This window comes from Ammospiza nelsoni, chromosome 15 (assembly GCF_027579445.1).
Source record: "Ammospiza nelsoni isolate bAmmNel1 chromosome 15, bAmmNel1.pri, whole genome shotgun sequence".
NCBI classification, from domain to species: Eukaryota; Metazoa; Chordata; class Aves; order Passeriformes; family Passerellidae; genus Ammospiza; species Ammospiza nelsoni.
In genome coordinates this window covers 5228800-5250363 of record NC_080647.1, presented here as the reverse complement: position 1 = coordinate 5250363, position 21564 = coordinate 5228800, and the positions used below count along the sequence as shown (strand labels likewise).

General features: G+C 48.6%; 1 protein-coding gene across 1 annotated transcript; it reads right to left on the bottom strand.

Annotated features, from left to right (window-relative positions):
* Positions 1 to 12936: 12936 nt before the first annotated feature.
* On the bottom strand, positions 12937 to 17096 carry CYSLTR1 (cysteinyl leukotriene receptor 1). Its single transcript, XM_059483028.1, has 2 exons — positions 16990 to 17096; positions 12937 to 16106 (listed from the first exon to the last, which is right to left on the bottom strand). The coding sequence occupies exon 2, from the start codon at positions 16060 to 16062 to the stop codon at positions 15022 to 15024; it is 1041 nt and encodes a 346-aa protein (XP_059339011.1). The 5' UTR covers positions 16063 to 16106; positions 16990 to 17096; the 3' UTR covers positions 12937 to 15021.
* Positions 17097 to 21564: the final 4468 nt, after the last annotated feature.

Genomic DNA, 21564 nt, shown 5'->3' with positions numbered 1-21564 from the left:
GGGGGGTCACAGCGTGTCCCTGACCCTAAAACTGGGAACTGAACCCTAAAACTGTCACAACACCAAAACCTTTAAGGGTGACAGCATGAAAGTGAGGGGACAATCCTGACTGAGCGGGCAAAGAGAGGAGGAAGGACAGGTTCCATCACGGGCTGTCCCAGGGGAGGTTTAGTTGGATATTAAGGACAATTTCCTCATGGGAATCATTGTCCAGCACTGGCACGGCCTGTCCAGGACACCCATCCTGCACAGAGACCCCATCCCTGCAGGGATTTAGATCCCTGTGGATGTGACACTTGGGGACATGGGTTAGTGGTGGCTTTGGCAGTGCTGGGGAATGGTTGGACTCCATGAAGGTCCTTTCAAGCTGAATATTCCTGTTATTCCATGATCCTGTGTCTCCTGACAGGCAGCTCCATTCCCATGTTCAGCCTTGGAGCATCCCAAGCTCTGCTGCAAAGGGGATCAAAAAATCCCTCCTGGGCTGCAGAGCCCCTCTGGCACTTCCATTTATTTTCATGGCAAATCATGTACCAATTAATCTTATACTCTACACCTTATTTCCACCAGGCAGTTTACACTAATATATTTCCATTAATGTGTTTTAAAAAATGTGCCTCAAACTTGCTTGAAGCAGCGATTTCAGAGATATTCTGTGTGGAATTCAGCTCCATGTGGATGTAAAATAAATGTGACAGCTGTGCTTTCATACAAGCCCCACTAAACTCTGGATCACAGCAGAAAAAGGTCACACTTGACATTTATATGCAATATAATAAATGTGTATATATAATCTATATAATGGACATAGAAAGACTAACCTTTTAAAATTAATGGGCTTGTGTTTACCCCCAGATTGATCTTAGATGTGTTCATAATGAATATAAAAAAATGTTATGATGAATAGAAGAAATTGTTCCTTAATGTCAGAGAATTTCTCTCTGGAAGGGGCTGATCTGCCAGAACGAACACCCTGTGCTGGACAGGACTAAAATAAATTCCCATCCATCTTTTTAAACAATTGGGTCCTGGTTACAAAGCCCAGAAGAGGTGGTGGCTGCTGAATTTTTAAGCAATTAATAGGTTACCTTGCTAAATAAAGGTCAAAACAACTCTCAGAGTAACTTTACCATTAATTTTACTCATATAGGCCCATAAAATGATGAATATATTCCCTTCTAATTGGGAGCAAATGTTAAAAGAGCATAAAATCTGTTGCATCTGAAAAGCAAAATTTTAGAGCTGAACCCATGGCAAATTCCAGGTGGAAAAGGCAGGAGAAACCTTTTCCTCTTAACAAGAGAATTGGTACAAATCTCTGCACTGAAATCCCTCTCCTTTCTACCCCTTCCACAAGTTTTCCTGCACACGTGTGACTGCTGGCCTAATTCTCATCCCTGTGGAATAGTTTGGATCAGCACATCTCATGTTTTATTATGGTTGATAAGAAACTATAAATTTGCCTTTAAACTAGATTGAAACCTTCAGACAAAGATTTAGGGGAAAAATATTCTGCTCCTTTGTTTTGAGTCTCACCATGCTTTTGTCCCTGATATTAAACTGAATTTCACTGATGGCCCCAAATGGAATTCTTTAATTCCAGCTCCCATTCAAGTCTGGGAACACCTTGGGAAGGGTGGAAGACCAGACCAGCACAGGATTCAGTGAGTGCAGCCCTGCTTTGGGAACAAAAAGTTGGTTAATATTTTCACCTTTGAGAGAATTCCTGGAATCCTCAGCACTCCATCTCAGGAATCTCAGAACTCCACAGGCTCTACCTAATCTGCAGTGCCCTGGGGATTTCACTCTGAAGTGAAATATTTGGGCTTAATTTTTGGGAGATCTCCTGAGAGTGACCCACCAGATGGGATTTGGAGATCTGAAGCACTCTGCACCGAATGAACTTTGCTGCTGAAAGCAGAGGCTCAAGGACTGTTTTGACTTCCCAGGCTCGGTATTTATGCACTGCCAGCTAAACCTCACAAGTTGTGACTAGAGGTGGCTGTGATCCCCCGTGGTGATGTCCTGTGCCTGATATCCAGAATAAAGGAGGTCCTTGGGAGGGAATGCTGAGCATTCTTTGCTCTGAAAGCTCCTGGACCACCCCCCAGCTTTGATAAGGACAAGAATTCCTTTGTAGGTAATAATGCAGTGCAGAAAAATCCTTTTCCCTTAAATCAATATTTTCTCCTTAAATATCCATTTAAAATGGATCTTATATCCTAACAATCTCATTCCAACAAAGTGGTGGAGAAAATTCTGGGGTCACAACTTGTTCCCAGCGAGACTTGGGATGAAAAATCCCAAAACTGCCCACAGGCTCCAGGCTCCTTTCAAACTCCAAGTGCCACAGCTTTTCCCACTCCATGGAAAAGAAATGACCCAATGTTTGCTGCCTACACCCAGCATGACAGCGAGGGAAAAGCTGTTTTTTTTACAGCTGGGCTGGGAAGGGAGAGGCGGGATGTTCCAGACGGAAAAGCCGCACGGGAGGAATATTTGGCGTGAGGAGCGCGGTGACCAAACTGCCCGGGAGGAAGGTCTGATCCAATGGGTCAGGAATTACGTGGAACAAGGCTGAGGGCAGCTTTGACTCTAGTTTGAAATTCCTGGAGAGCCACAAGGACCGTGTGAGGACAGCGGGTTCCACACACAGAGCTGGATGGGGAAAAGTTGGATTTTGAGGACATTTTTGCCCAGATTGTCCTTTCAGTCTGGAGAGGCAGAGGGCACTGGGTTAGGGGTGGATCCAGGCCTGGGAAAGAGCACTTAAAAATAGCAGAATATAACATCAAAGAACACTTGGCAAAAGGAGAGGGAAAGAGAAAAGAAATGGGAAGTGGAAATGAGTCAGGAGGGAGGAAAGAGAGGAGAAATGGGAAGAAATCTGAGCTTATAAAGGAAGGGCAGGCTCTGAAATGGAAAAAAAACATGGAAAAGAGGGGAATTGAGGAGAGTCTGTCTTAACAAAACAATGGCATGAGGCAGTGCCAAAAGCATGCTCATTCTTCCACTAGAAAATTTGGAATTGCAATTTCATTTTTTTAATCTGCTGATTCAACTGCCCTAGGTGAGTTAATAAAAATAAAGGGGCAGGGGAAAAGAAAAATATTAAAGAAATGAGAAAGAAAAGCCTTTGACAGAGAGGGGGGAAAAGAAAGATAAGAAGAATATTGCAGTTACAGCATATCCCAGTCTGAAGGCGGGTTGGGGAGCTTGAATAACAAAAACCTGGATGCACACCCCCCTCCACGCCAACACCCCACTTATCAGGGGGATTAGCAGCCATCCTGGAGTTTCAGCTCCAGCCCATAATAAAAATGTTTGTTTTTCCATCCTTGGACTGCAATAATAACGACTCTGGTTGTTTGAACTCGTGTCCAGCAAAGCCTCCCCTCTCCTGCCTTCGCTGGGAGCTGCAGGCTCGGAATTGGAACCATTCCCTTGGCTTTCCCTGGCTCCACACAAACCCTGCTGCCTGCACTCCAGGAGGGAGCGGGGAGCACAGCCTGGCAAACAAACTCCCCTGGAGCAGCACCTTGCAGGGAGCTGTGCTGGGATGTGCAGGAGCAAACAGCGGGGCTGCAGCGGATCCTGCGGCCGTGTGCGCTGGCACCGCTCCCTCCACACCAGTGTTCTCTCCAGCTGGGGGATCTGCTCCTCAGGGAGCAAACCTGGGCTGGGGGTTTGGGGGGCAGCACAATGGGAAAGGCCTGGAGAGCATCAGGAGAAGGGGTTTTCCTCAAGGGTCACACACCTGCTCCTCTGTGGGTGCCCTCATCCCAGTTCCATGGAATCGCAGAATCACGGGATGGTTTGGGTGGGAAGGGACCTTAAAACCCATCCAGTTCCACCCCCTGCCAATGCAGGGACGCCTTCCACTATCACAGGCTGTTCCAAGCCCCATCCAAGTGCTGTTTCTTTGATGTTGAACCACAGAAGCAAATCAACACCAGCAGAAACACTTTAGGGTTATTGAACACCCACTAAACAAACAGGTGACACTGGCAGAGGCACAGGGTGGTGAGCAGTCACTAAAATGGAGTCATTTTAATTGAAAAAACTACACCAAGTTTGGAGATTTTCTTCTGGGTTCAGTAGTATTTTTAGAACTCTCTGCCCTCTCAGTGGTTTTCAGTTCTGGTTGAGTTCTGGTGGTGCCTTATAGCAAAAAAAGAGATGTATGAAAAAGAAAATGCAGGTGTTTGTATCAGTATGGACAGGCCAGCATGGAAGGCAGGGAAGCCTGGCAGGGGATGGCAATGCAGATGGACACCACATTTTGCTGTCTGTGCTTCTTTCTCCAAGCAGGACCCAGAACCCCTCAAGAACCTTCACTCCAGACCAGGAGTCCTGGTACAAACCTGCTCCCATAAAATCCCTCTGAACATCAGCCCTGAATCCCCAACTCTGCTGGCACAAAGTCACCATAAAAACCCAACCAAAAGCCCTCTGCAGCCCACAACAAACACTGCTGGTGTTTATGGCTGCTGGAGGTGGCCAGGGATGAAGTTCAGTGCTGGGGAACACCTGGTTTATGATTCCTTCACTCGTTATGGGGCAGAGCCCACGAGCAAACACTGCCTGTCCTGACCTTGAGCTGCTCCCACACCTCCCTCTGCCCCGTCCTGCAGGCTGAAAGCACAACTGGGGCTCTTTGGAAAAGGGAATTAATTAAAACCTGGCCCACTGAAGATCTTTCTGTGAGCAGGGAGGGAAAGCAGAGCTCGCCCCCATCCCTCTGCTGTGCAGGAAGGGAGGGCTGGAGCTCCCACCTTGCCACTGGATACCTGTAAATGGTAAAATCCTGGAGTAGAGAAGTTGTTCCTCACTTCTCTCAACCCCAGTCTGGAGCTGCTGTCACCACCATGTGAGGAGAAGGCTGTGGAACACCTGCCTGCTCTCTCCCACCTTCTGCAAGGTCTTTCTGCTCTGTTTCTCCTCAGTTTGTTCAGAAAGGGCCCTGATAGGAATCAAACATCTCATTTCAGTCCAGTTCCAACCACTGGCTCTGTTTAGCCATAAATCTATAACTCTTGCCCCAAGCCAAGAAGCAAACAAGACAGAAAAAAAAAAAAAAACCAAACAAATCCAAACAGGCTGAAGAACTCAGTGGCTCCAGAAATTGTTGGGAACGGGCAGGTCCAAGCAGAGGCCTTGGGAAACAATGTGGGCACCTGATGAGGGTTCTGTTCCAGGGCAGAACGTTCAGCTGGAGAAAACATGATCTCCTTGTGGGATGGAGCCCGTTCTGCCTCCCTCCCTGGTGCTGCAGCATCCCCAGAGCCCAGGGAAGGCTCAGGAGCAGGGGCAGAGCTGCTGCCAGGGGGGCACAGGGACAGTTCTGCATCTGACCCCATCACAGGCACCCAGGGCTGGGTCAGGTCTGCTCACCTGGGACTGTGCTTACAGCTCCAAGGAAACCAAAGCAACCATCATTTAAACATGTTGGAGCTGGAGATGCTCGTCCTTGCTCTGGTGATGAAAGGAGGAAGCCAAAATAAGTTCATTTCTAAGGCTGTTCTAAACCAGAGTGAAGCTGTTGACCAAACCATCTCCAATGCACTTTCCTGCTGCTCTGCATGAAGAGAACACTTCCAGGATGCTGCAGAAGCACCTGAATCCTGTGGGTTTATCCCAAAGAGGGGATTTCACTCCCTGGGCTGGGCAGGGGCTCATTTCCCTGCATGGATTTCAGCTGAGAAAGATCTTTGGAGAGCAGAACAGGCACCAGAGCCAATGTCTGGGGAACAGAGAGGAGGGGAAGGACAAAAAAAAAAAAAAAAAAAAAAAAAAAAAAAAAAAAAGAGGGAAGAAAGCAAGCAGAATAAATCTGAATTGTAACAAAATTACAGCCTGCATTGAAATCTCCACATTTGGAATTGATGTTTTTCCATCACACAAAAGGCTGAGTTCAGTTGTTGAAACGCTGATTTCTTTTTTAACTTGTTCTGAAGGGCACATGCAGGGCAGCTGCAGGTGAACCCTCAGCAGTGGAGGACTGATAAAACCTGAAATATCCCTGTGTCAGGTGTAATGTGATGCTCATCCCCTTGTTTGGGCTGTTTCCTTCCTGCTGGGCACTGGGAGCAGGTTTCCTACCTTTGCACAGGTTCACTTGTTTTTCTGGCTGCTGTCCTTGTTTCAATTCCCTCCCATCTCACTTTCAGGGCATGCAAACCCTTTTCCCTTCACATTGGCACCAAAATTTCCCTGTGCAAGGAAGGTTTGCTGTCCAGCCCTGGGCTGAGAGTGCTGGAAGCTGCAGCACCTTTGGGAAAAGCTGCCTGTGCTCCCTGATCCCCCTGCTCCCTGTCCACATGGGACTTCAATTGTTTCCCTCCAGTTCTCCATTGTCTCTCTCCAGAGCTCTATTTCTTTCCTATCTGGCATTTTCCTCCCTGTCCCCAGACAACCTCTTTTACTTGCTCTCTCCTACAATAAGCCCATTCCTCGTGATTGTTTCCATTCCCTTTTTTTGTTTTATTTTTTATTTTTCACTTGATGGAGGCCTGGGGCCCCTGCTCTGTGCTGGGGTCTCCTTTAACAGCCACAACTCCCCTTCCCCATCAGATCAGTGTCCTCAGCACTGCAGAAGGGACTCTCCCCACCCTAATGAGCATTTTCTATCTGATGGATTTTATATCAGTGCAGAGCTGTGAATCAGGTCTGGGATGCAAAATAAGAAGCAGCCACATGGCATGAGGCACTTGGGAGCACTTCAGGCTAAAGAGAAAATAAACCAAACCAACCCACCCAGCAAAAGGCAGAGATGCAGCTGTGAAGAATTCAAATATTGGCTCCTCCAGGGAACCTCCACGTTGTATCCATTACTGAAATCTACTTATTTGTTTGGGGCTAATGATCTCCAGTTTGAGATTGGCATGGATCTGGTTTCCCACCCTCAGAGGGAAGGTCCAAGCACTGATATTCCATGGAGGGGGTGGCACAAGGAGCATTTCTCAGCTGGCAGACCAGATCTCTGGGAGAAAGCCTGCAAATGGAATTATTGAGGACACTTCAGGAGAGAAAGCAGAAAAACCCCAAACTGGCCCCTTCCCACCTTCCCCATCTCCTCTTGCTATGAAAAATCCTCCTCACTGCTTTCCCTGCTGCTGTGCCTGGTGCTGGGGGCTGCTGGGAGTGGGGAATTTCAGGGAGCAATTCCAAAGGCTCCACTCCAGGAGTGCTGGCTTTGCCATTTCCCTGCTCTGGAAAAGGGGCTGGAGGCTCCAGAGGCTGCAAATGGGGCCTGGAGCAGCTGCCAGCTGAGCTCATCCATGGGACTCACGTGGGGATTATCTGTGATGCTCCAGCAGTGGATTTTCCAATCACTGTGAGAAAAGCAGAAGGAATAAAGAGGGGTGGAAGCAGAGTGGCATTTCCTGGGATGTGCCTTGAGGGTGTCTCTGCAGGGCAGAGCTCCTGGTCATCCTGAGCTGGTGGTGAGCTCAGGGTGAGCTTTCCTGCTGGAGAAGGAGGTAGAAAAGGTCTGGTGCTCCAGCATCAACCCCCGCCCCTCTGCCTCACTGCCACACCAGGAATAAATCTATTCCCACTTACCTGGGCAGTCAGGAGTCCCCATTTGTTAGGGGTGAGATAAGGAGTGAGATAAGCACATCAGGATGAGGATGGATTTGTGTTAGAGCTATGAGAGGGAGGTGAGAAGCTCCTGTGTGCAGGGAGGGATTTGGGACCCCTGATCCCAGAGTTCCTCTGCCTTGGAGAGGGATGGGGTGGCTGAACCCCAGCAGTGGCACTGCCCCATTCCTTCCTCCTGACACCAAGTGTTTGAAGCACCTCCTTCAATAAAAAACTTGGAATGACTCTCTTTGGCCTTAATCATGCTCAAAATTTCTACTGGAGCCAAGGGAAAGCCTCCAGACATGGAATATTTGATATTTGTACCTGTGAGTGGCCCCCTGTGACCGGTCACCCTGCAGAGCCACCAGATCCTTCCCCCAGTGACACGTGGAGCCTCAGTGTCTGTTCCAGCAGTTTCTCCAGAAGCAAACACACATTTTGAGGGAACTACAGGACCCTTGTTTCAAAAAGAAATGAAGCAATCTCCTTTTCACTTCCCCTCTTTGCTGTTACTTCATCTTTTCTCCCCCATTGGTGCCAGCGGCATCCCCGGGCAGCGGGTGTGGGACATGAGCAGGGCTGGCCTTTTGTCATGGTGTCACTCAGGGAGCTCTGTTAATCCCTGCCCTTATCAAAGGTTACTGGGCTTTAAAATACTCCTCCTGATGGATAAAATGCTGTCAGTGCCTCCTCAGGGGCCCGTGACCCCTTTAGCTTTGGGAGAGGGACAGAAAACGCCTCACCAACATCAGGGTCTTGCTCAGCGTTGCCTTTCCACCACTGCCCTGGTCTTCTTATTTATGTATTTCTATATAAAATCCAGCAAAAACATTCAATAAAAGGCTTTAAATATAAATTCCTCCATCCAAAAGGAGTCCAAACTGTGTTTGCGTGAGCTGGGATGGCAAAGATGATTGAGGGAAAAGCCCCTGAACTTTGACATAAAATAGAAAGAAACAAAAATATTCCCCAATTTACTACAACCCCAAATCTCCTCCCTCTCCCTACAACTCCTGCAGTTTGTATTGACATAATCCTTGTAGTCTGGATAAAGAGCTGGTATTTTGTAGAAATTTCAATTTTCCAGGGAAAGCAGGGGCTGAAGAATTTATGTATTTTTTCTTGTAACTGAATTACATTTGGGATTGAAACTTCAGCTTTAACTTTTCATTAGCACTCTCCTTGGTTCACAGGAGGGCAGTATTTTCCTGGCTATGTTGTTTTTCTAGATTTGGTAGCTAATAAACCATATTTCTACTTTTACCTTCCTTCTCAGAGTCAGTTTAGCCATGAATTGTGTGCAGGGTAAGAGCTGCCTCCTCCTCCAGCAGCCCTTGTTGGAGCACAGTTGTTTCAGAGGAACATCCAGTAGAAATAAACAGGGAAAAATCAAAATATACAGCTCTGCTGAGGGGTCAGTGCTGGGGGAGGAGGCCACGAGCTCGGGCACCTCTCTGGAAGCCGTGGAGGCTGTGCCTGAGTTTACACAAACTCAGTGTAATACTGGACATTTGCTGGGGCTGTTTCACCAGCAGGATTCCCACCATGGGAGAGAGTTATCATAATTAGACGTTTAATTTGAGTTGAATCATTGGTGCCACTCTCTGTGGCTCTGGAGGCTCCTGAGTGTCCTCCGCCATGTGCAGCTGCACCAGGGACATTTGCTGACCCTCAGAACAACCTCAGATTCTATTGATTAGTTTTAGTTTTAATTACAGTGGCAGCAAACTCAGCCATCAGCTGGTGTTAGTGGCACATTTTTGATCTGAACAGATGGATCCCAGGAGGATCTACCCCAGGAGCTGAGGATGTGCAGGACTGTCCCCCAGGGCTTTGACATCCGCTCCTCAGCACCTCTGTTCCATTAGTTCACATCCTTGAGGGCTCTTTTTCCTCCCACAGGATATGATTAACCCTGACTGGACTCATCACACTGCAAAGCCAGAGGAAAACCCACCTGAGCTCAGCCTCTGCCTCCCTGGAGTCCTGCCCTCCCCAAGGGCTCTCAGCCCTGCTCCTGTCTCTTCCCTGGAGCTGGGGACCACAAGCCCTTCTCCAGATTGAGGATGCTGCTCCGGGTTTGAGGGGAAGCTGCTGCCCTGCCCTTCCCACCTGGGAAATGAGGAGGAGCCCAGAGCAGCTCTGGAGTCCTGTGAGCCTCTGGCACAGCGGCTCAGAGTGATGGAGGACGTGGGGAGGGTGGGAGGAGATGCTGCTGACAGGAGGCAGCGGCTCAAGGCCACTTTGGGGGAACTCCTCATTCCATTTTGCTTGAAAATTGGTGGTGAAAGGGCAGTGCAGCATTTTCCAGCCCTCACTCACGTAAGCAGCTTCCTGCCATGAGTAACATGGGGAGGACAGGGCAGAGAGAAGGGGCTGTCTCAGGGTTACTCAGAGAGGAAATAAAACCTCTCTGATCCTGGGGCATCCTGGGACAGATGCAATTCTAACAGCCCAGCCACAGGCTGCCTTTTGCAATAACTGCTCCCAAAGCCAGAGTCAGCCCTTTGCAGCCTTCTGGGCTGGTCAGACAAAACACCTGCAGGAACCTCCTGTCCTGAGTGTCCCTGCAGCAGGGACATGGTGACACTCCTGTCCTGAGTGTCCCCTTGTCCTTGAACTCTCCAGGTGTCACTGGGGGGCTCAGGGGCTGTGGGGAGCCTCTCAGAGTCATACCTTGAGCTGGAAGGGACCCACAAAGATCACCAGTTCTGCTCCTGGCCCTGCACAGACACCCCAAAACCCCACCCTGTGCATTCCTGGCAATGCTGTCCAAACACTCCTGGAGCTCTGGCAGCCTTGGGGCTGTGCCCTGGGAGCCTGGGCAGTGCCCAACACCCTCTGGGGGAAGAACCTTTTCCTAAAATCCAGCCTGACCCTCCCCTGACACAGCTCCAGCCATTCCCTGGGTCCTGTCCCTGTTGCAAGGAGCAGAGATTGGAGCTGCAGCTCCTGAGGAGTCTCCCCTGTGTCCTCTCCTCTCCAGGCTGAACAACCCAAGTGACCTCACCTTGATGAAATGAATCTCAAGCAGATCACCAGGGAGTCTTGCTCCTCACAAATAAAGGGATTTTAAGAGGCCAAACGCAAACCAAATTCTGTTTGCAGAGACCTACAGCAGTGGTCCTGCACTTGGAATTTTTATTAATGATCAAAAATATGGGGTTTTGCTGCCTTGTTCCTTCTGTCCCTCCCAACCTGGTGAAGATCCACCAGGAATGTATTTACTGATCTAACAAAGGGCCCTTGCTTTGCTCCCAGGGCAGTGCTTTCCTCTGAAGCGTAAGAAACCACACTGACAAGAACAAAACAGACACATTTCCCCCTCCAGTGAAGCCTGCAAATATTCCAGAGCTGTTTGCACATGCAGCCCCTCTCAGGGCTGGAATTAAGGGTTTGGGAGAAGCAGGGTTGAGTTCCCAACCTTGCTGATCCCAAGAGGGATTTGTAACTCCAGGCATCAGACTGGGCCTTCCATCCCTCAGGTTTGCTTTCAGGAATGTTTCTAAAACATTTTATTGCTTTCAGGAATGTTTCTAAGAGATTTTATTGCTGATGGTAATTCAAAATCTGATGATTTTGAAATACCATCAGCATTTCAAAATCCTTCATTTTTGGTCCTGAGTTTTTTCCCCGGTAATCAGGTGAATTGGCCTGTGTAGGAGAAGGATAAAGAGCCTGGTGTTCTCCCTCCTGCCATGTGGGAGAAGTCCCTCTCCTAATGTCAGACCACAGTGGAAATTGGGTAAAAAATGCTAATTTAAGGTTCAGCTTGAGAATTAACTCCTGCATAAGGGATCCAAAGCTTCTCAGTGCGCAGATCCCTGGGGAATCCAGGCAGTGCGAATCGATTGAACCTCTCCAGCCCCAAAATTCCTGCTCTGGGATGGGGAGGGCAGGAGGCACCATGCTCAGAGCAGGAATGAGAGGAAATCTCTCTTTATTGCCAGTGCTTGGACTTTATTGCTCATTAAACTGAAGGGCTGCTGGCTTCTCACATGCTGCAGGAGTTTTATGGGAAAGCAGTTTACAGAATTAGGGTGAGCATGTCCCATGTGCAGTTTCTGATCTTCCCTGTGTGGCAGCTCCTTTTCCTTGGTGGGAGACAGGCAGGACCATTCCATTCCCACATGGATAAACAGTTCATTGCAGAGCTTTTCACCCTCAGCTGTACTGGTTTGGTCAGAAATAACCCTCCCAGACACACCCAGGCCAAACTGGCACCAGGAGGTGATGCCCAAGGGCTGTACTCACCACCAGCTCCCAGTGGAAGCTCTGCAGGTCCATACTGGCACAGTCATCCTATGGAAAATCAGCGTTTTTTAAGCAAAGTTGAGGGTGTAGTTGGAGCCCAAGGCAGGAGGAGGGTACTGGATCCTTCTGTGGCTGGGTCCTTCCCATCTGGAGCATCCATCCTGAAAAATAGGGAAAACCAAAAGAAAGGCAGAGGGAAGCCCCAAAGATTGTGATGAAATAAAACGCAGGCAGGGGTGGGAGGGGAGGAACGAAGGCGTCAGCACCAGAGGAAACAGGACAATGACAGGAGAGGAACTGGGGCTGGACTAAATGAGAAGAGGAAACCTCGGCAGGCACGGGCTGCGGGAAGGGCTCAGCACTAGGGGACACCATCGGACCAGAAACTGCAGCAGAAAACAGCCCCGTGTCAAGCAAACTCTCAACCCACTCACTTTCGTTTTCTCTGCGTCCCCGTCACCGCACCAGGGTGACGCTTGGTCCCCAACTCCCAGCTCCTGTCACATTGTACAGCCCCCAAAACACCCCAACTCCTAACCTGCCCCATCCCGGTAACAATCCCTGTTTCTCTGCACAGCTTTCTCTGCAGGCTCCTGCTCCTGAGCAAAACCTGCCCGGGATTTGCTGCCAGGGTGGCACTTTGCTGTGTCCCCAAGGCACAGGCACACGCGGGGACATTGTCACCCGGAGCTGGTGGCAAAGCCAAACACCGCCTGCAGACCCTGCTTTGGGGAACTCCAAGGAAAGAACATTCCCAGCAGATTTTTCCATGCATTTGTGATGTGTGACCACACAGAACACACAAAAATCCCCTCACCAAGAGCATACCTGCCCCTCCAGGTGTCTTCCAAACATTTTTTGTCTGTAAATCCCAATTTATCCAATTTCCAGCTGCTTTTTGTTGGGCTGCTCGACCACCACAGGATCCTCAGAAGTGTTTTGGCTCCAACAGATCCCTCAATAGCAGCTCCAGGGAAGTTGGGCTACAGCAAAGTCCAGTTTGGCTAGAGCAAAATAACTCCCCCAACACCTCAGCAACATCTGTGCTACTCTAAGTGTTTATTACACCATTATTATTAATCAAATATTACACTCTGGTGCTGTGTGCAAATAAAGTTTTATTGTAGGGAAGAAGAATCTGTAACAGAGACTTTCAAACAAGCCACAGAAAACAGTAATTAAAATTTCACTTGCAATGTTTTAGTTTAATTTTCAGTAAAGTTTTTTAAAACAGGCATTCCTATTGCACAAAAAAAGAAAATTAAAAAAAAGCTGCCATTTCCTTTGCCATTAACATTGTCTCATTCAAATAAAAAAGGCAAAAGGTTAAGAAATACATCTGGTACAAGAAAAATGCTTTGCAATATATACATATATATATATATATATACACACTTAGCTTTACTGTACAATATTCAATATTTTAAACTTTGGGAATGGGCATGTTATTTCTGCATATTCCAAATAAAAATCCATGAGGATTTTTTTACAGTTTTACAATACCTTTAAAGCCTGGAGACACAAGTGGAATATTCAGTGCTGACCCTTAAAAATGAGTTTTAGCCAATTCATTCACATTTTTTCCCTGAACAATTTGCAGTTCTGGCTTTGAACTCTTGGCTCTGCCCTCCTGGGGGGTCTCTAACTCTGCTCTACAGCAGCAGCTTTCAGCCTTCATATTTATGCTTTATCCTTCATATCTAACAAAGGAATTTCAGATCTCCTTGGAAATTCACATCCATCATTTGTCCTGCAGGGGAATTTGGTTTTCAAGTGCCCTTTTCTGAGCAATGGCTGTGGTGCCAACAGAGAATTCACTCTCCAAGTATCTGTACAGATAATTTCTCTAGCAGATGCCTGTCCAAGCCAAACTCCTCTTGCTCACTGTTATTCTTTACTACTAAAACTGTTTTCTTTATGAAGATAACATTGAATAATTTCATAAATACCATATCTAAACACACTGTCAGTTGGAGAAGGAGCTGATAAATGAACAGTGAGGTTTAATCCTACAAGAATTTCTATTTCTGTCGGGATGTGTCTCACATTTCCGGCTGGGCTTTGCTCCAGCAGAGCTGGAGCTACCTTCCTGCAGATCCCCTGGAAAAGTACAGGAATGTTTCCCTCCATCCAAGAGTTTAAAGTTTTTCTTTACAGTAGGAAAACAGCCCAATGTTTTTTCAGCATCTCATCTGATCCAGACTCAGATTTTGAAGCTCTTCCTAAAAGAAGAGCTCCAGCTCTTCCTAAAAGTCTTTCCAAGGGCCTTGTGTTGCCTCTTTGCTGCCAGGTGTGGGTGAGGTGAACACTCTGGAACAGAATCAAACATCCTGGAGAGCTTTTTTAATATTTATTATTAACTTAACACCCTTGGCCAATAGTTGAGAAAAGCTATTCTGACTCCAAGCATGCCAAACTCCACTTTTACCTAAAGTGGAGTTTGGAGTTTTAAAACTTCCCCAAAAACTGGAGTGATATTCTGAATCCTGCAGCCATCACTTCAGACCAGTCCCTCTTATCCTTATTCCTAAGTTATCCTGCGCAGTAGGATACTGCAATTCTGATCCCATGGATTTTTCTAGAAACTGGGAAAACACTGGCAAATCTGCTGCCCACCAAAGCCTCTTGAGCTGCTCAGTGTGGGTGAGAGAGAGGCCTGGCCTGATTTGCAGCCCAGGAACAGCTCTGGGAGCCTAAAACACACATAATGATCATAAAAACCAAAATCCAGAGGCAGCTGGGAGCAGGGCAGGAATTATCCTGGCCTTGCTGTGTAAATAACTTGGCGGCTGTTTGAAGTTCCAGTGAAAACTCTGCCCTCGCTGTTCATTAGGAGCTCCCCACGCAACGCCAGCTTTGTGTACATTTCCCGCTGGCTCGGGGAATTAACGCTCTTGGAAAGTTGTGAAACGAAGCAAATGCCCAAATACAGCCTTGGAAGGGGTTTGGGAGTTCAGCAGCAGCTCCACAGCTTGCTGGTGGTGGCTGCTCTGTCCCACGTGGCTCTGGGGGTCCCAGGGGCTGCCCAGCCCCAGCAGAGGCTCTGCCACCAAGTACCACAAACCAGGGACTGTCCACAGTTATTTAACTGCAACAAAGGCCTGAAAGCCTCCATCCCATCTTCTGGAAGAGTTCGGAGATCTCCATCCCCCACCAGGGCTCTGAGGGGAAAGTTTAACCTCCTTACAAAGGAGCCACAGCTGCCTTTCCATTCTCCCTCTGGTTTTCTCCAAAGGGTTCCTCCTCCTTTTCCTTCACGGACATCTTTTTCCTGAAGGCTTGTGACAAGCTGGAGGAGGACGCCTTCCTCAGCGTGGTGAGTCTCTGCCGGAAGTTTCCCCCAGAGAAGAAGTAGAGGAGGGGGTCGAAGCAGCAGTTGGCGGCTGCCAGGGGCAGGGTGACGATGACGGCTTTCTGCAGGAACACGGTGTCGGCGCAGCCGGGGCCGCGCAGGCGCAGCGCGTGCAGGTGCACCGTGCGCAGCACGTGGTACGGCGTGAAGCTCACCAGGAAGGTGGCCGTGACGATGACGATCATCCACACGGCCTTGCGGCGGTTGGCCTCGTTCTTCCGCAGCGAGTTGCGCAGCAGGGTGCGGATGATCATGGTGTAGCAGATGGTGATGATGACGAAGGGGAAGATGAAGCCCACAAAGAGGGCGATGAAATCCAGGATCACCACCATGTTTGTCTTCTGGGAGTTCTCGGGCGGTTCGAAGCACTTGGTCTTGTTGCCGTGCTGGTAGGTGCCGTTCCGCAAGAAGGGCGCGCTTGTCAGCGTGACGAACACCCAGATGCCCACGCACAGAAACTTGGCCTTCTTCTCCGACACCAGGCTGATGTTGCGGACCGGGAAGACGATGGCGATGCAGCGGAAGAAGCTCATGGCCGTCATGAAGAAGATGCTGCAGTAGAGGTTGACGTAGAGCGCGTAGGACGAGAGGCGGCACAGGAAGTCACTGAAGAACCAGTGGCCCTTGTGCACGTAGTAGATGACACGCAGGGGCAGCGTGAGCACGCACAGGAAGTCGGACAGGGCCAGGTTGAGCATGTAGATCTGGAAGGCCGTTTTCTGCCGGTACGTGCGGATCAGCACGTACAGCACCACGCCATTGCCCACAAAGCCCATGATGCTGATCATGGAGTAGAGCGTGGAGTAGACGCTGTTGCGGAAGTCATCGATGGAGGGGTTGTGGCACGACAGGTTGGGGGACAGTGCTGTCATGGTGCCCTGGCTGAGGCACCAACTCCCTGGGGATAGTGTCAGGCCTGGGGGGAAAAATGCAGGTGAGGTAAAGCAGGACAGGAAAATAAATATCCAGGATGAAATAAGAAGAAAAATCTGTAGTCTGTCTCAGGAGAGAGCTGAGAAGGTGTGTGAATCTGACCCATCCCTACTACATCCACCTTTCCTCACCAGGTACCAACAACTGGTTATGAATGACAAAATGTGGCAGAGTCATGGAATCACATCACTGAACCATGAACATCCCCTTAATGCTGGGAAAGACCCTTGAGACCATCACGTCCAACCATCAAGCACCACCACGATCACCACTAATCCATGTCCTCTAGTGCCACATCCATACATTTTTGAAACATATGATGGCTCCAGCACCTCCCGGGGCAGCCTGTTCCAGGGCTTGATGAGCCTTTTGGTGAAGGAATTTTTCCTGACATCCAATCTAAACCTCCCCTGATGCAACTCGAGGCCAAGACATCAGGACATTAAATTACCAAAGAAATCTCTTAACTCCTCACACACTGAGGCAGCTACTCAGCAAAACAGCAGAGAGGGATAAAGAAGGTGACAACAGCACTATGGAATTTAAAATAAGAGGAGTGGTCCTGAACCCTAATAATTGTTCAGCTCTGGTTCTCCTTTTTTTTTTTTTCTTTTTGATTGATTTTCTGTTCCTAATGGTTCAAGTGCAGAACCTCCCTTGCAGTCTGAGACCATGAAAAGCTGCAGGACAAGAGCCAGCTGAAATAACAGGACACCACAACAACAACAAAAGCAGAAGCTGGGTCAAGATCAGCCATGAGAACCCACAACTGTACCATGAATATGCTCTAAATTGCTGATAAATGTATTTTCACCCATACAAATAACTTGGCAGTATTAGATTTTCTGTCTGCCCCCCAGACTTACCGAAGTCAGAATTCAGAACTGCTCTGGGATGCTCAAGGCTTCCAGGTGTCAGTTAAATTTCAGCTATTTTGGTGTTTGTACTCTTTTAAAAGAGTCCTTTGATTATCTGCAATGCACAAATGAGCAAAAGCTGAGCAGGTGACAGTGAAGGGACTGTCATCACCTGAGGGTAGAGGGACTGATGTTCATGAGAAATCCTGAACAAAGCCACCAGTCCACATGCCCAGGATCTTTTATGCTTTTATTACATTATAGCTTTAACTCCAGCAATTAACCAGCCCACAATTTAAACAACTACTCGAGGTATTTATCCAAAAGACAAACAAGACTTGTTTTCTATCGTATTTCTAAACGTTATTTGAGTTTTGCAACCAAAAGGGAACTGATATTCACAATCCAACTGTTTTAGTGTGAGAGAACATCACACCCAAAAATGCGTCTGTAAAAATCAACAAGAATCACACAAAAGAGCTGAGGCTGAGGCTTTATATTTGCATCATGAATTGAAGAAAAACACCGCTTCTGCCACTTTTTTATTTGTACAGTCATGGTTCACTGAGCCATTTATTTGTGTGCTGGTGAATTAAGCTCACTGGGTGAAAGGGAACCACAGTGGATGAGAAAGGGTTCCCAAAGGGAGCAAACCCCTGAACTACTGCTATTCTCCCAGTCTGATGCAGCACAGATAAATCTATAGCTTGTCACAGAATAACAGACTGGTTTGTGTTGGAAAGGGCATTAAAGCTCATCCCATTCCACCCCTGCCATGGGCAGGGACACCTTCCACTATCCCAGGTCCCTTGGACACTTCCAGGGATGGGGCAGCCACAGCTTCTCTGGGCACCCTGTGTCAGGTTCTCACAGGAAAGAATTTCCTCCCAAAATCCCATCCACCCTCTGGCAGCGGAAAGCCATTCCCTGTGTCCTGTCCCTCCATCCCTTGTTCCCAGTCCCTCTCCAGCACTCCTGGATCCCCTTTAGACTCTGGAAGGGGCTCTGAGGTTTTCTTGGATCCTTCTCTTCTCCAGGTAAGCACCCCCAGCTCTCCCAGCCCGGCTCCAGAGCAGAGGGGCTCCTGCTCTCGGAGCATCTCTAGCCCCAGTAGATTACACTCAATTTAATTACACAATTTAATTACACACCCCAAAAGCACAAAGCCGCTGCTGCCGCTCGTTCCAAGCACAAACACGAAGCATCCCCATCCCGAGGATCGCTCCGGGCTCTGCACTCCCCGTTTGGGGCGGGACGGGAATGCCCCAAAACACCAAACTCCCCTCGCAAGCCCCAGATCCCCTCTGCGAGGGGACGGAGCGGGGACACGGGACGGGAATGGAGCGATCATCAATTAACGCCGGGGCTCATTAGCGGCGCGGCTGCGCTCCGCGGGATCCAGCGGCTCAAAGCGGACACGGCACAAGCGGGGGGCACCGAGGCGAAGCCCCCACCCCTCACCGGGACCCCCGCCCCGCTGCAGCCCCGGTGCAGCCCCGGTGCAGCCCTTACCGGAGCGCTGCGGGGTCCGAGCGGGCGCGAATCTGTCCCGGGCGCGCTCCCGCCGCCCTTAAAGCGGGGCGCGTCCCCGATCCCGCCCCCGGCCCCGCCCCGGCCCCACCGGGACCCCGAAACCTTCAGCTTTTCCCGGATTTTCCCACCTTCCGAGGAAATGGCACTTGGGAGCTCCCAGGCGTGCCCACGCCTCCCGGTCTGGTGGGAACTGCCGGGCTTCCCTCCCTGTGTTTGTTCTGTGAGTATTTTACTCCTGCTTGTAACTGGCAGGGAGCTCACCTCTGACATCAGTGTTAATAATCTTGTTTAGAAAAGGCTTTTAGGAGACTTTTTGATGTTGGTGTCATCAAAGGGAAAACAGAATTCTCACGAATTCTCACGGATCTCCGTTCCTCCAGCGTCACAAAATATTCTATATTTGTCTATCTGTTTTTAAACAACTGTGGCTTTGTTGAAGAAAACAAAAACAAAAACAAAAACAAAAACCCAAATAAAAATAAAATATATCCCCCAAACAAAAGCAAACAAACTCCATGGCTATATCAAATGAAGTATTACTTTGAAGTATAACTTTTTTCAGTTTTGAATATTTTACGTGTGGGCTGTCCCACTCTGAATTTTCAATTTATTATATTGGCTTTCTTTTGAGGATATAAAGTTGCTGTTCCCACCTTTTCTAAGTAGTTAAGGAATTCTTCTCTCATTCCCAGGTTTGACTGGAATGTGGATGGTCACAGGGGGCTGGGTAGGGGGACCCAGCAGCTCTTGGCTTCTCCAGGGCAGTGGGGAATCCTTTGGGGCAAGAAACCTTTATCCATGGTGGGAACAGCTCCAAGCAGCAGTGGAGCATCTGGAAGTGTCCAGGGCTGGGTTGGACAGCGCTTGGAGCAAGCCCTTGCTCCAGTGGAAGGTGTCCCTGCCCATGGCAAGGTGGCACTGAATGGGCTTTAAGGTCCCTTCCCACCCAAACCATTCCATGATTAAAGCCAGCCCTGTTGAAGTCACCACACGGGTCACTGTCCTCATGGACATCTCCCTGTCCTCATGGCCACCCCTGGTTCCCACCTTGTGCTGATGTCCCCAGGCTCAGCCTGTCCAGCTGTTCCAGGTGCTGGCAGCAGTGACCCCACATTTCTGTGAAGCCCCCCCAGCACAGCTCTCCCACTGTCCTGCTGTTGTGGGAGAATTCCCAGCCATTTTTCCTGCCCCAGCTCCATTTTCATGGCTGCTTTTAGAGTTTCCAAAGCCACGGTGCTGTGGACGTGGCAGTTTCTCTTTGACCTCACTCTCCATGAACAATGAAGGTGTGTGGGAAGGAAATGCACCTTTTCCCTCTGCCCTTCCCAAGAGCTTCCCACCCTTCCTCACCTGCCCAGGGTGGGTGAGCATGCCCAGGAAGCCTGTCCAGCTCCCAAGAGCTGCTTGGCAGCATGTTGGGAACAGTCAAATGGCAGGATCGTGGGATAATTCAGGCTGGAGGAGACCTCAGGAGCTCTCTGGTGCAACTCCAGCTGATCCAGGCCAGAATTCTCAGGGCTTGTCCCACCTGATTTTGAAGATTTTCAAGGATGGAGGTCCAAGAGCCTCCAAGAGTGGACAATTCCTTGCACTGCCTGCAATCTCCTGTGCTGGGAGCTGCCTCTGGAGTTTGTTCTAATTGTGGTGCACATTGTGCTGTTATTCAGCCATTCTTCTGCTTTTTTTGCTACCATTTCTGGCCATTCCTTCTGCTTTTTGCCAGTCAGTTATTCCTTCTGCTTTTCTTTTCCTTTTCTTTATATTTTTTTTCTGTTCCTTTTTCTTCTCTGGCTTTCACTCTCAAGAACAGGAAGATTTCTATTTGCAAAGTCAGACTGAGGTTGGTGTGGGATCGAGGAGGCTGCTGCTGCTCCAGATGTGCTCAGATCGCAGCCAGAGTTTTGGTGGGAAGGGTTTCCATGCTGAATCCAGGAGGAGCTCAGAATGCAGCTCTGACACAATGTGGTAAAGATGACATGTGGAATTTGGGGGGCCAGGACTGTGGTACCTCCCTGATATATCAATATATGAGGAGATCCAGAGGAGAGCAAGGGGAAGGGAGGACTCCTAAAAGGAGTTTTGGATGAATTCCCAGAGGCATGAGGGTGAAGAAGAGCCCAACAAAACCATCCCCATCAGGTCTGATAAGAGCAATTTGATGCTGGGGCTGTAACTCCTCTGATTCCCTTTCCAAAGGACAATGGAATAAGGAATAAAGACACAAATGAGGCTTTGGAAATCTGTCTGGGACCATGTGGTTACTAATTGTTGTGGTGTTGTTGTGGGTCCTGGGACAAGGTGAGAGATCAGAATTGACTCCAAGTTCTTAGAAGGCTGATTTATTATATTGTGATATTTTATTAAAAGAAAATTATATACTAAAACTATACTAAAGAAAGAGAAAGGAGACTTTCAGAAGTCTAGAAAGGAATGATAATAAAAACTCGTGACTGACCAGAGTCCCAACACAGCTGGACTGGGATTGCATTAAGTTCACATGGAACCAATCAAAGATGCACCTGTTGGTAAACAATCTCCAAAGCACATTCCAAGCAATCAGATAATTATTTGTTTACATTTCATTTCTTAGGCTTCTCAGCTTCTCAGGAGAAAAATTCTGGCAAAGGGATTTTTCATGAAATATCACAGAGACAGGACCATCCAAATCTGGGAAAAGCCTGGTAAGGCTTTAGGGTTGTCACTTAGCACTGATTGATCCTCCATTGCCTTCTCCCCCTGGACTCCCAAATTCCTGCAACTCCTGCCAGGAAGTTTCCAATGGCACCAGATTTCAAGAACTTGAGCCCTTCCTCAAGTGTCCTGAATGCCACTGATCCAGCACACTGCTTATCTCCTTACTGCAGGACTTCCAGACAACTTCCTAAAAGCCAAAGTACTTCCCAGAGAGAATGAAAAACCCCTCTAGCATTGGCAACTTCTTCCACTCTGGCTGTTTAAGATGGGGAGAGCAGAAAGGTGGGGTTTCGTGAGGAAATAAACATCTTAACAATGTTGCATTCTCTTTCCTCTCCCATGACTTCCCAAAACAAT

Bases quoted from the DNA above. Each gene is read 5' to 3' on its own strand.
- CYSLTR1 (XM_059483028.1), bottom strand. From the start codon at position 16,062: ATGACAGCACTGTCCCCCAACCTGTCGTGCCACAACCCCTCCATCGAT.